We start from the raw sequence: 13,485 nt of genomic DNA, 5'->3' as shown, positions 1-13,485 counted from the left end.
TACAGCTAGCAAAATATGAGTAAACTTACGATGCAGAGTGATTCTGTGTGGGTGAGGTCGGCAGGAGAGTGGCAAGATTTGCTTAAACTTGTGGCCCTGACACTATGTTCTGCTGTGCCAATAAACCTGAAGAAAATGATATTGCATTGTTTGGGTTGCTGCCCTTGATTACTCAACTCTAGTGGATTTTCAAAAACAAAACCTCTATGGAGATTGAGTTGTGAGAATGAGGTTCTCCTGGTAATTTCTGCTATTCAGTTCATTTGATATTTGCTGTCTTGAAGTGTTAAACAAGACATATTGATATTCTTGGTGGCACCCAATGTTGTTCAAGTCATATTTGACATGAGCCTGCATCCCAGGATAATTGATGGGGGAGGTGTAGGAAGAAGAGTAAAATCCTTTAGCTTTTCTGATACCATCCCAAAATTGATCATTGCTGAGAGCAAATTCAGAAATTGGAGGTGCACAGGGACTTGGGAGTTCTCGTGCAAGATTTCCTAAAGGTTAACTTGCAGGACCCAAGGTATTATCAGAATTCATTAGTTGGCAGAGACCAGTTATAACTGTGCCAACTTATTATGAATGGACATATATAAAATCTAATTTTTTTTCATTGAACAAAATATTCCTGCAAAGAGACTAAGAAATCCACTTGGGAATCCTTAGTTTCTTGTCTTTATGAAATCAGGTTTACTCCTGATAACCTAGAATTTCAGTAATGCGTAAATGTGAATGCTTGAAACATCTTGTATTGCCCACAAAATACCACTACTTTTTAAGCAATGAAATATGATCACTTGTCACATTTGGCCCATAATGCCTCTATAACCTTTCCTATTCAGGTACCTTTTGAATGTTAATGCACCCCATTTGTGTGGCCAGTTTGTGCAATAAAATCCCACAAACTTGAAACGCATGTGACTAGTCATTGGTGATGCTGGTTTCAGTCAGAACGTTAGGGATGCACCTGGTAGCTGTTTTGAGTAGTACTGAACATAATGTAAAAATGATATTTTCAAGATGGCACATTCAGACACAATGACCACTGTGTCCCTGAGTATAATAGTTTATCCACATCCTCTGTCTTTATAACATCTGTACATTTTGTCCTTGTCTTCATAAGTTAATGTGTTATGTGTACTACTGTGTTTTACACCCTGGTTTGGAGAAATGTTGTCTTGTTTCTATACACATTATATGGTTATAAATGTTGTATACATGTTTGTAGGTAATTGACAATAAACTTGATGACTCAGAATGCTAGAAAACCTCAAGGCGGTTACTGAAATGTCACTTATGCATTCACTTTATCGGAAAAACAACCACAACCTCCCTGACTCGTGGAAGATTGCTGCAGCTAAACTAAGGTGCAGTTTCACAATGGGTTCACTTGGGCAATAGCAATGCACATAGTGCATTTTATGAATTTTGTATTTAAAAACAGATTGTGTGAAGAGGTACATAATTGTATTACAATGTAATTACAAGGTTGTTATTTTGTTATACAAGGAGTTATTTTGGGAAGAATTAATGTAGTGCAAGTGTATTGCTGAACAAATAAACATTTATTTCTGTTTCATATCAAGTCTCAGTTGATCCAAAACAGTTAACAATGCTAATTATATTTGAAAAGTAATTGCAGCTATGTAAACAAATCTGTTGACCAAATTATGGTCCTACCTGCAGCAAAACTAATGAGCAGTTAATTTATTGCTGTAGTGATCTTTGCAAGTTCTGGTATTCGTGACTTTTCTTTAAACCACCGTTGCTATCATCTGGACAATACCAGCAGTGGTCTTTTTGTGTGACTGAGCATGTTTTATTTAACTGGTACTTTAACCAAGAATTTTTAGTTATTGTGACTTTTGATTGAAGCCTGTTTCAAGTATGGTGCATTTTATGTTTTGCTTTAGCACCCAATAAGGAATTGAAGTAAATTGCATAGACAGCAAGGTTGGGTTTCTATCTCCTTGCATTTAAACAGCATCTTTCCCTACTTCAGAGTACCCTATTAAATACTTCAGTGATTACTGTTATAATGTAGGAAGTGCCAATTTACATAAATTAAGTTCCCACATCCAGCACTGGTAATAACAGGACAATTTGCTCATAATGTTGATTGACAGAAATATTTGCCAGGATACCACAAAATGTTCCCAATCTTCAAAAATCTTTTGAGATCTTTGTCCTCTTGAAAAAACAGTTGAAGAACTTTGATCTCCTCCAGAAGAATGGTGAACACTCAACAGTACTTGTTTAAAAACATCAGCTGAGATATTAATTCTCAAGCCTATGAAATGGGACTTCTAACACTGAAGCAAATGTTTTAACTATTTACGGGTAGCCTATTCTGGTGTCATTTTACTCAAAGTGCATCTTGCTCAATGTTAGAAATAGGAGAAGGCATGTGGTCCCCTAGCCAGCCCTACAATCAATATGATTGTGACTGATCTGTTCCAGGCTTCTCTTCTGTGCCAGTTCTTCAAAGTCCTAATCCTTCAAAAAGTTATTAGTTTCCACTTTAATAATTTGCAGAGATCTAGCTCTCTCCTCATTAACATCTTAGTCTCTTGCTTCTGATAGTTATAAGATTCCCAGACGTCAAGCTTACCACTAACTACTGCTCATGCTGGGGGACCTCAGAAGGTCAGGCAGCATCTATGGAAAGGAGTAGAGTCAATGTTTTGGGCTTGACCCTTCATCAGGACTATGAATTCTCTTCAGTCAGGGAAGAAGTCTTATGCCTGGGACAAGTTTTATTTAATGGAGGTAAATACAGTAGGACCTAACCAATAGTTAATAGGCTCTTGGGCACATGAATATGCAGGACAGAGGGGATCTGTAGGTAAAGGAGATTAGTGTAATTGGCCATCTGAGTACCAATTAAATTAGTTTGGTGAACATGAGTCAAAGGGCCTCGTGTTCAGTGTTCCAAGAAGGGGTGGTGTTCTGACTGGAGGTCAGTGATCTCCAAGGATTGATGCTGTGATATGTTGGGGGCGGGGGGTGGGAGAGGAGGAACGACTTGGATGAAGGTATAGGTGGAATGATTAATAAGTTTGCAGGCATCATGAAATTTGGTGGAGTTATTGTTAGTAAGGAAAGTTGACAAAGGAGTCAGCAAATTTTCTGTCCACATTTTGTATTTCAGCAATTGAAAACGTGGATAAAGAAACAACAGATAGGTGTTGATCTGGACAAGTATATAGTGTTGCACTTTGTGAGGTCAAATCTAAGAGGAAAGTGTACAGTAAATGGCAGTATCCTGGGAATGCCTCAAAGTGGCAATGTAGCAGATAGGGTGCTAAAGAGGTCATGTGCCGTATCTTGGCCTTCGTCGATCCAGGGTGCTGAGTATAAAAGCCAGTCATGATGTAGCTGTATAAAATTTGGTTAGGCCACATCTGGAGTTTTAGGTGCCCTTCTGATTGCAGGGCGGATGTGGAGTCTTTGGAGAAGGTACAGACGTGGTTCACCATGATGTTGTCTGGATTAGGGAAGTTTCTCTATCAGGAGAGGTCAGAGAAAATTGGATATGTGTCAGAGGTTGTGGACTGATCTGATAGAAGTATATAAAACTGGGAGGCACAGAAAGGGTAGATTGCATCTTTCCTTGGGTGGAAATGTCAAGTACTAGACAGTGTAGTTTTAGAATGTGGTGTGTAAAGTTTAAAGAGATTTATGAAGCAAGTTGTTTTTGTATAGTGGAAGATGACTAGAACGTGTTATCAGGGGATGTGGTGGAAGCAGATACAATAGCAAGTGTTTAAAAGGCATTTAGACAGCCATGTGAACAGACAGCCAGGATTTCAGGTCCTTCCCAATTTGCATACAGCCCATACATACAAGTTAACATTTGGAGACCAGTGGGATTGGTTTACCTATGGCAGAACTGTAGGCACTCATTTCTGACGTGTAAGTTGTTAGGGTTATGAATAGTTCCCTGCATGATCAGGGGAGGAGCTGTAGGTCAAACTGGCATTGTGGTTGGTATAACCTTTTTCTGTGCTGTACTTTTTGTTGTTCCGACTGGAAAAATCGATCACATGATCGTGAGCTAGTGATTTCCTAAGGAGAGTCTTTGCATTCTTATGACAGTGGTGGACTCCACTTTCTTAATATGTCACCCACCAAAATAGTAACAGCTTAAGACTTGCATATGAGCAAAACATCCTGGAGGTGAGAAAGGTCTCAGCCGAGAATGTCAACTGTACTGTAATTTTTCCGTAGATGCTGGCTGGCCAGCATTGTGTGTTTTGGATTTCCAGCATCTGCAGATTTTCTCCTGTTTGTGACTGGAGGTAATCCAGTTTAATTTCAGTGGAAGTGGACACAGCCAACAGAATAGTACTTTAGGAGATACGGGAAGGAAGCAAAAGGCCCAAGGAGTGTGAAACATTATCTGTCACTAATATTTTCCAGATATTATATACCCAGATACAAATAGGTTTTCAAGCACAATGGCAAAAAAAAATTCCTTTCACAAACTTGGTTTGGATTGTTCCCTTGTGTAAAATCCACCTAAAATCTGTCTTCACTGCTGTCTGTAGAATCTAATTCAGTGTACTTGTATTGCAGCACAGCTTGTATTTTCTTGTGATCAAATCAGGTTTTAATTTATGTGGTTTATCTCAAACTAATTTTTGTGAAATCCTATGTCTACCTTACATCAGTTATTCATAGTAATCTCTGTGTCATGGAATGAAATTGATCTTATCCCACTTCAGTCTTGGAAGGTTTTAAATTGCATACTATTTTTATTCAACTTTGTCTTGGGCTACAGACTGCACTTGTTAGTGTGAGGCTCCTGTTTTGTTTCTGCAGACTTGATGTGTTGATACAAGACAGTATCACCTGCTCTCCATTATTTACTTAGATCACCACCTTTCTACAACAATGGGTCCTCAATTGTTAATTGTCAAAGTAGTGAATTGTGGCTCTGGGAATTCTGCTTAAAATTGTCTTTTTGCCATGATATCTAAAAGCTTACAAGCTAACCTGCATAAGCAGTTTTGAGTTTTTATATTAAACAGGTTTGAAACCTGTTTGCAAATGAAATGGTTAAGTGATGGCTAACGAGGTCAATATAGAATCCACAGTTCCTACCATAGATGTGACAGGTATTTGATAGGACCAGCAGATGGATGGTTTGTTCCTGCCAATTACTGAGAGTTTCTGTGTATGAAGACTCAGAGCCTTGTGCCATTGGGAATACAGCTGCTTCACTGAGCGGGCATGGACTGGAGAGTCCCAGAAATCACTGAGGATGCTGAAGATCTTTTTCCCCCTGAAGATACTTTGAAAAGACCCTTGAATATTTTCTTCTACCACCTGGTAATCTCTCCCTGTGACAGAACCTGAAATTGCATTGCCATTTTCTGGCTCAAGGGAACAGTATGGTCTGCCTAATATAACCAAAGTGTAATTAGGAACTCAATGCTGGGAGTGTTTCCCTGGAGAGGAACTTGATGTGGTTCACTTTCTAATGGATTTGAAGGATTTTGCTGTGACAATGCTGGTGGTATCTATCCAGTGCTTAAAGTACTTTCTATAGGAAATCAAATCTTGGAATCCTAGAGGACAGGAATAACTGCTCATTTTGTGCTGGATTTGAGGTCTTGATCTTCTGACAACATTTTGTCAGTTTGAAGAAAAGGAGAGTTGTGTTATACTAAAGGTGATGGCAAGTCTGCTGAGATGTGGAAGGTGATCCATATTAATCAAGATCTCATTCGGTGTCTTTATTGTTAGTGGGTGTTTTATGGTGGGGTCAGTTTGGCCCGGGGTCTGTCTTTTGTGGATGTCATGTAGAAGGCCCATCCTGTCAAGTTTCAGTTGATGTTGAATTTGGAGATCGGCCTCTGTGCGCGGGCACACACATCAAATGCACAATACAGCTTGACGTGCTAGCTTCTGGCGTGAAGGTGATGTAGGTTAAACTATTTCTCAATTGGTTTTAAAGATGAATTCCCTTTTGGCAGGGTCCTTGTTGAAGGTGAGGTGCAGTGCTGACGTGAGAAATGTTGAAAAGTGTGTTGGGCAGTGATGCACCATCATTTGACACTGGTCTATGACATTATCACACCAACTTAAACATTCTTATCTAAAATTTTTCACATCTTCAATTAACTGCCCTATTCCCTAATTTTAAAACTAATTAATGTAATCTGAATACCTATATTCCTCTTCCCTCTGTATTTTCCGTTGATAGCAAAGGCTGTTTTCTGTCCCCACACTGGAGAGTCCTCTGCTCCGGCACCTCTGCCTTGCTTCATGCACTCCATCTTGAATAACTTCTCTAGTTCTACCTGCACTACTTGCGTGCATCTTCCATTGTGAGCACCATGTAATTCCTTGTTATTACAAATTTGTTCTGTTCAATCAGTTGTGTATTTTTCAGAATAAATATCTTTAATAGATCTTGAAGATTCTATTAATATAATCTAATATTAATGTTACCTGGCAGTATGAAGAAAGCATGGAAATTTGCACTTGATTTTAAATGCTAACATGCATCTGTTTATTTTTCCCCACCTCTTTCTCTCTCCCCCGCCCCCCCCACTTGAAGATTGCTGCAAAAATAGATGCTGGGTCACATCTGAACAATTCTACTCCTGTGGTAGATCCTGCCGTCTATGGGTATGGGACTCAGAAACGGACACTGGACGATGGGGGTAAGCAAGTGTGTTGATCAAACCTGACAGCACTCATTTCTTGTTGCTTGACATAGTCTTTTTGATTTTGGAGGTCTCTTGTTCTGACTGTATTTACATAATATTTAACAGATGAAAATCTCACCAGAAATAGAGCATAAGACATCATGTTAATGCTTTAATATATTGGTCTGGGATAAAGACCTATATGATGCAGTTGTAGTACAGCACCTATGGATATTTAAGATGGTTAAGTTAAAGCATCACGTGGTGGTGTATATTGCTTTGAAATCTTCAGGTTGACGGACCAAATGACATGTCATTGTGTTCCATGTTGTGCTGTTTTGGTGACCATCTCCAGCCTTTGCTGCAGACTGATGACAGATCTACAAAGACGTTTCTGCAATCTGCTCAGTGTATATTATGGATGTCACAACTTGGTCACCGTAGCTGCTTTTGAGCCAGAATGTCAGTCTTTTGAAATATATGTTGTTAATTTATTGTGGCTCTACGCTTCTTTTTGGATTCCAGACCTAATCAGTTCCCCTCTACCACCACTCTGCTCCGTCTAGCGGAATTAGTCCTTACTCTTAATAATTTCTCCTTTGGCTCCTCCCACTTCCTCCAAACTAAAGGTGCAGCTATGGGCACCCGTATGGGTCCTAGCTATGTCTGCCTTTTTGTTGGCTTTGTGGAACAATCTATGTTCCGTGCCTATTCTGGTATCTGTCCCCCACTTTTCCTTTGCTACATCGACGACTGCATTGGCGCTGCTTCCTGCACGCATTCAGAGCTCGTTGACTTTATTAACTTTGCCTCCAACTTTCACCCTGTCCTCAAGTTTACCTGGTCCATTTCCAACACCTCCCTCCCCTTTCTAGATCTTTCTGTCTCTGTCTCTGGAGACAGCTTATCCACTGATGTCTACTATAAGCCTACTGACTCACAGCTATCTGGACTATTCCTCTTCTCACCCTGTCTCTTGCAAAAACACCATCCCCCTCTCACAATTCCTCCGTCTCCGCCGCATCTGCTCTCAGGATGAGGCCTTTCATTCTAGGACGAGGGAGAGGTCTTCCTTTTTTAAAGAAAGGGGCTTCCCTTCCTCCACTATCAACTCTACTCTTAAACGCATGTCCCCCATTTCACATACATCTGCTCTCACTCCATCCTCCCACCACCCCACTAGGAATAGGGTTCCCCTGGTCCTCACCTACCACCCCACCAGCCTCCGGGTCCAACATATTATTCTCCGTAACTTCCGCCACCTCCAACGGGATCCCACCACTAAGCACATCTTTCCCTTCCCCCCCCCCCACTGCATTCCGCAGGGATCACTCCCTACGCAACTCCCTTGTCCATTCGTCCCCCCCATCCCTCCCCTCTGATCTCCCTCCTGGCACTTATCCGTGTAAGCGGAACAAGTGCTACACATGCCCTTACACTTCCTCCCTTACCACCATTCAGGGCCCCAAACAGTCCTTCCAGGTGAGACAACACTTCACCTGTGAGTCGACTGGGGTGATATACTGCGTCTGGTGCTCCCGATGTGGCCTTTTATATATTGGCGAGACCCGACGCAGACTGAGAGACCGCTTTGCTGAACATCTACGCTCTGTCCGCCAGAGAAAGCAGGATCTCCCAGTGGCCACACATTTTAATTCCACATCCCATTCCCATTCTGACATGTCTATCCACGGCCTCCTCTACTGTAAAGATGAAGCCACACTCAGGTTGGAGGAACAACACCTTATATTCCGTCTGGGTAGCCTCCAACCTGATGGCATGAACATCGATTTCTCTAACTTCCGCTAATGCCCCACCTCCCCCTCGTACCCCATTTGTTACTTATTTTTATACACACATTCTTTCTCTCACTCTCCTTTTTCTCCCTCTGTCCCTCTGAATGTACCTTTTGCCCATCCTCTGGGTTCTCCCCCCCCCGTCTTTCTTCCTGGACCTCCTGTCCCATGATCCTCTCTTATCCCTTTTGCCTATCACCTGTCCAGCTCTTGGCTCCATCCCTCCCCCTCCTGTCTTCTCCTATCGTTTTGGATCTCCCTCTCCCCCTCCAACTTTCAAATCCCTTACTCATTCTTCCTTCAGTTAGTCCTGACGAAGGGTCTCGGCCTGAAACGTCGACTGTACCTCTTCCTAGAGATGCTACCTGGCCTGCTGTGTTCACCAGCAACTTTTATGTGTGTTGCTTGAATCTCCCTTTAGTACCTGGCAGAGGCTTTTATGATGGAAAAATGATTTGCCCCACCAGGCCAATTCATGCTGGTGCACCAATCCTAGTTTGTCCATGGATATTCAAACAGTTATCACAATGAAGCTATTATTCCAATGAAATGGAAGATAAATCTCTCACACACAATGTTCACAGAAAATCAGCTCTAAAACAGGAAGTAATTGTTTGCACCACGCCATAGCATTGCAACTGCGACACCTTTCTAACCAATATCTTTGAAGATCAAGGAGAGAGCACATTGCATAAAGTGCAACATACTCACCTTATTTTAGAATGGTCAGTGTCACCTACGATTATCTATGTCAACACTGAAATCCTAATGATTCAGTCAAAATGCATCCTGTGCTGGAAACTGTTCAGTCAACTGGAATATTTAAAAAAAGGGGAAGCTTTTATAATGGCCATGACTCAAAACTCCGCAACAGATCGCTTTATCAAGGATGGCATACCTCATGGCCACAGGAAAGGAAGATGTTCCTGGTCATATTTGAAGATAATCAGCCCAACAGCTTCCAAATTTTGAAGATCTCTGTTAAGGTTTCTTAGACTCAGCCAGACTTCAGTGGCAAATCTTAGTAGTTTGGAGTTGGGCTGGATCTTGGGGTTGATGCTGTGTTAACCCCATTGATCTCGATTATGTTCTCCACTGACTTGGTTCATTATTTCCCTATATTAACAGCTTTCCTCAAGTTAATGCTGAATTCATTATTGAAAATGTCTGCACAGTGGGATTTTATCCTTCACCTTATTTCGTTTAAGATAAATTACTTTATATTTTCAACCTTGTACTGCTTTTTAAAAATTCTTGGAGCCTTATTTACAGGTACACAGTTGGATTAATGCTTAATAACCATGCTTTCTATTTCATCTAGCTGTTTTGCTGATGTTTTTAGTGGAAACATTGATTTATATGTAATACTTAAGCATAGCATGGTTTGGTGTATGTGGATGGAGCTTTTTCCATCTGATTTTCAAGCTTGTACCATAATTTTTAATGATGTCTACCTGATTAGTAAATTGCCTCTTTCTTGATTTGCCACTAATAAATCAATCAATACTAGGGCGGAAAGAAGAAAATAGAATCTGTGTGTGCTTTTGTGACACTTTATAGTAAATATAACTGCATGATTAGATTCATGAATGGAAGCAGATGGATTGTAGTTGTTACTAAGCTATTTATCATAAATGGATGTTTACCTAGTTTTCATTGAGTTGTAGTCTCCCCCCCCCCCCCCAGTTGAGTATAGGATAGCAACAGTTGATTTTATTTATGGAGCTATTGCGTCTGCGAATGCAGCCTCAGCAGAATTCACTTCTGATATTGCGGTATCTTCAAATATGTCAACAAAATGGAAATGATCTAATGCGATCTTGAGGTTTAATGGCAACTGATGCTTAAATATTATGACCACCTTAAAAAAAAGTTCAATTGAATTGATCACTGCTGAATCTTCCCCTATGATAAAGAAGGTCATGATGAGCATCCTCCTTAGCTAGCTCCTCACAGTATATGAAGAGCACTTCCTAGAATTACAGTGTGATTCAGTCTAAGAATTACAATGAACATGACCTTCAGTGAACAGTAAGTCCAAGAAAAGTGTAAAAAGCAGTACATGGCCTTGCTTTTTTTTGTACTGAACTTACAAAAGTATTCGAGTGTGACAAAGGATACTTAAGAATCCTCAAAATTGACTGTTCTCAGAAATTGGTTAACAATCTACATTTGGTACAGGGCTACCTGATCACATCAGTTCTCTATTCAGATCACTTGCTGCAGTACAAAATCTTGTACTCTTGAGCTTTCTTTTGGACTAGAATTGATCTTTAGATGAATCAAGAACTCGAGCCTTCATTTCCACTCCCATACCACTCCTCAATTTACTTCACATAGATGTACGCTTATTTGAATATCTAATTCGTGGTTGATGAATAAATAGAAGTGCCCAAGAAGATGGCCTTAAGCTGGGCATCTGGAGACAAATGTGCTCTATCAACCTGTTCCTGCTACATAACAGTAACCCCCTGACAATTAAGATCCACGATAAAACTGGAAAACGTAGATAACTTTTCATATCCTGGAAACTATTTCTCAATGAAGAACTACATCAATAGTGAAGCCTTCCACTGCCTCCATTGCAGCAGCACAGACTTTCAGGGAGCGTCCAAAGACCTCAAGTACAGTATGAAGCTCATTACCCAAACAATACTGATTCCCACCTAGTATACTTAGAAGCCATGGATGCTGGACCTCAAAGCTCTGCAGATGCATGTGTTATCTACAAAATATCCTGAATCTATTCATAGGATAAGGGAGCTGAGGTCAGTGTTCTCACACAGGCCAGCATGCTTAGCAATGAGCTTGGACAATCTACCTGACTATCTTCGGAAATTAGCTTTATTTTGAGCTTCATCACAGCAAGAAAATCTCAGAAAACATTTCAGAGCCTCCTTTTAAGAGGGGATGGTTCATATCCCGGAAAGCGCCAAACTTCTCAGTGGCGAGAGTATGGAAAGGCCATGCAGATATAAGGAAAATAATTCACAACACTAAATCAGGAGTTCCCAACCAGGGGTCAGTGGACCTCTCAGTTAATGGGAGGGGGCCACGGCATTAAAAAAAAAGTTGGGAATCCCTGCTAATCTATGCTTTCTCCCATCCTATCATCTGCCCCACCTGTGGTAGAGTCTACAGAAACCAAACAGCCCCCTCAGCCCTGCAGTCCTAGAGTGGAAATAAGGCATTTTGAACCCAAGTAACTCAAGATTTCAAAGCCTTGTATTTGGCTGAATTGACAGTTTTTTTTTTGCTGTGTGGTGAGCAAAAAGTGGTTAGTGGTGACTATATTTCTGATTTGTATGAAGTTAAAATACATTGTTGCATTAGGAAGTGGTTGCAAATCATCCGCAAACTTCTGAAACATACTTCCTGTATTTCAAGTGAATCTTTAACCTATATAACAGAATTCAAGGAACCTATTACAGGTCGACCTTCACTAATCTGGCACCATTGGGACCTGAGGAATGCTGGATTAGTGAAAATGCCAAATTACAGAAGGATCACATTAAGCATAATCAGTGCCGGATTATCGAAGGAACTGGATTACAGGTAGTCGGATTAGTGAAGGTCAACCTGTATTAACCTGTGTATTTAAAAATGCTGCCAGTCACGTAATGGTCCTTGATTTCTGTTCTTGGTAAGCTCCCACCATAGTTACCATTGAACTGTCTCAGCTTGCAACTTCCAGTAATAAAGCAATTATCTTGTGGATGGTCTCATTTTCATGGAGGTTCATTCTTGCATTACTTTGTACTAATTTTGTGTGTTAACATGCATGTGATTAAATGACAATTACCTGTGCTTTCTAACTTGAATTCTCCTTTTACTTCCAGTAGTGAACCAGCTTGGAATGGTGCATCAAAGGTAAGCACAGTTTGTTGTAATTATTATGTAGCTGGCTTTTCTGTCTATAAAGCTTTAGGATGCTAACAAATTTACCTTTTTGGTGTTTTACTTTTATTGTATACAATCCTAGTAGAAAGTGGAACTGCAGAGTCAGTGCAGTGGCAATACTGCATGCATAATTAACATGGAGATACACGTTATATGTTTACCATTGTATTAAAACACCTTGCGGTTATGATTTTTTTGTATTGACTTGTGCTTTGTACTGCTTTTAAAATTTGTACTAGTTTGCATGTGGCTACTGATAAATGTTAATGCTATTACTGGATAGTGAAGATTTAGTCATTGTTCCTGCTTGATGTGGTCTTTGATTGCTAGATATTTGCTCACAGTTTTTGAATTGAATGGATTGAGCGCCTATTTACACCATGGTTTGCACTTGTCAGTTTACCTATCTTCCCCTAATCATAGCCAAAATGGAATATAATTTTGGTGACTTGTTTTGTAGTGAATGCAATTCTATTAGAATCCTGAAGATTCTTAATACGGCATACAGAGCTAAGGACATTTTCCTGTAGCTCAACTCACTTTTCAGCTGACCAGAAGACCATCTGGTTGCTTATAGGAGTGGATATTTTTCTACCAAAATTACCAACACCGTGACTGCCAGAGCTAACTTTGGTGTTGGTTGAAACAATATTGCTGTCTTCAAACTTTTTAATATAAGTAGTCGTCAATTTAGGCAGTTGGTTTCCTTATGATTGACCTATTGAAATATCCTCAACATACCTGTAGTTATGTCAGTGTAACAATGTACACGTAAACAAGAATATTCAAATCTGTCTTTTGTAAACTCCATGTTGTCAAATTTTCCTTTCAGGACTATAATGTCAGAAGAATATAAAGTGCCTGATAAAATGGTTGGATTCAGTAAGTATGAAACTTTAGGACTGTAAGTGTTTTAAGTTGTAATAAGTTAAATGCAGTAAATTGTATTTTAAAATAAGTGTAATAGACTTTTTGTGTGAAGCATTAATTATGCAAAGAATCCCACCTTTCTAGCTTGTTCTCCGTCTTTGTTTTTGAAACTTAGTCCCTGTGCAGTTGGAAGTTATAAGCATCTTTTAAAAAGGATTATTCAGTTATCAATACAAATTGATAGAGGCTAGTTATCA

At 40.1% G+C, this 13,485-nt stretch overlaps 1 protein-coding gene across 6 annotated transcripts in view; it reads left to right on the top strand.

Annotated features, from left to right (window-relative positions):
- The window catches only part of fubp3 (far upstream element (FUSE) binding protein 3), a 97,087-nt gene that overhangs the window by 28,844 nt on the left and 54,758 nt on the right, over positions 1 to 13,485 (top strand). For all 6 annotated transcript variants that reach the window (XM_063073555.1, XM_063073553.1, XM_063073551.1 and 3 more), the window contains 3 exons: positions 6,572 to 6,677; positions 12,298 to 12,328; positions 13,191 to 13,240. In XM_063073555.1, coding sequence (XP_062929625.1) covers positions 6,572 to 6,677; positions 12,298 to 12,328; positions 13,191 to 13,240 — 187 coding nt within the window. The remainder of the gene's footprint in view (positions 1 to 6,571; positions 6,678 to 12,297; positions 12,329 to 13,190; positions 13,241 to 13,485) is intronic.

This window comes from Mobula hypostoma, chromosome 21, assembly GCF_963921235.1.
Source record: "Mobula hypostoma chromosome 21, sMobHyp1.1, whole genome shotgun sequence".
Taxonomy (NCBI): domain Eukaryota; kingdom Metazoa; phylum Chordata; class Chondrichthyes; order Myliobatiformes; family Myliobatidae; genus Mobula; species Mobula hypostoma.
This window is presented reverse-complemented; position numbering and strand designations above follow the sequence as displayed.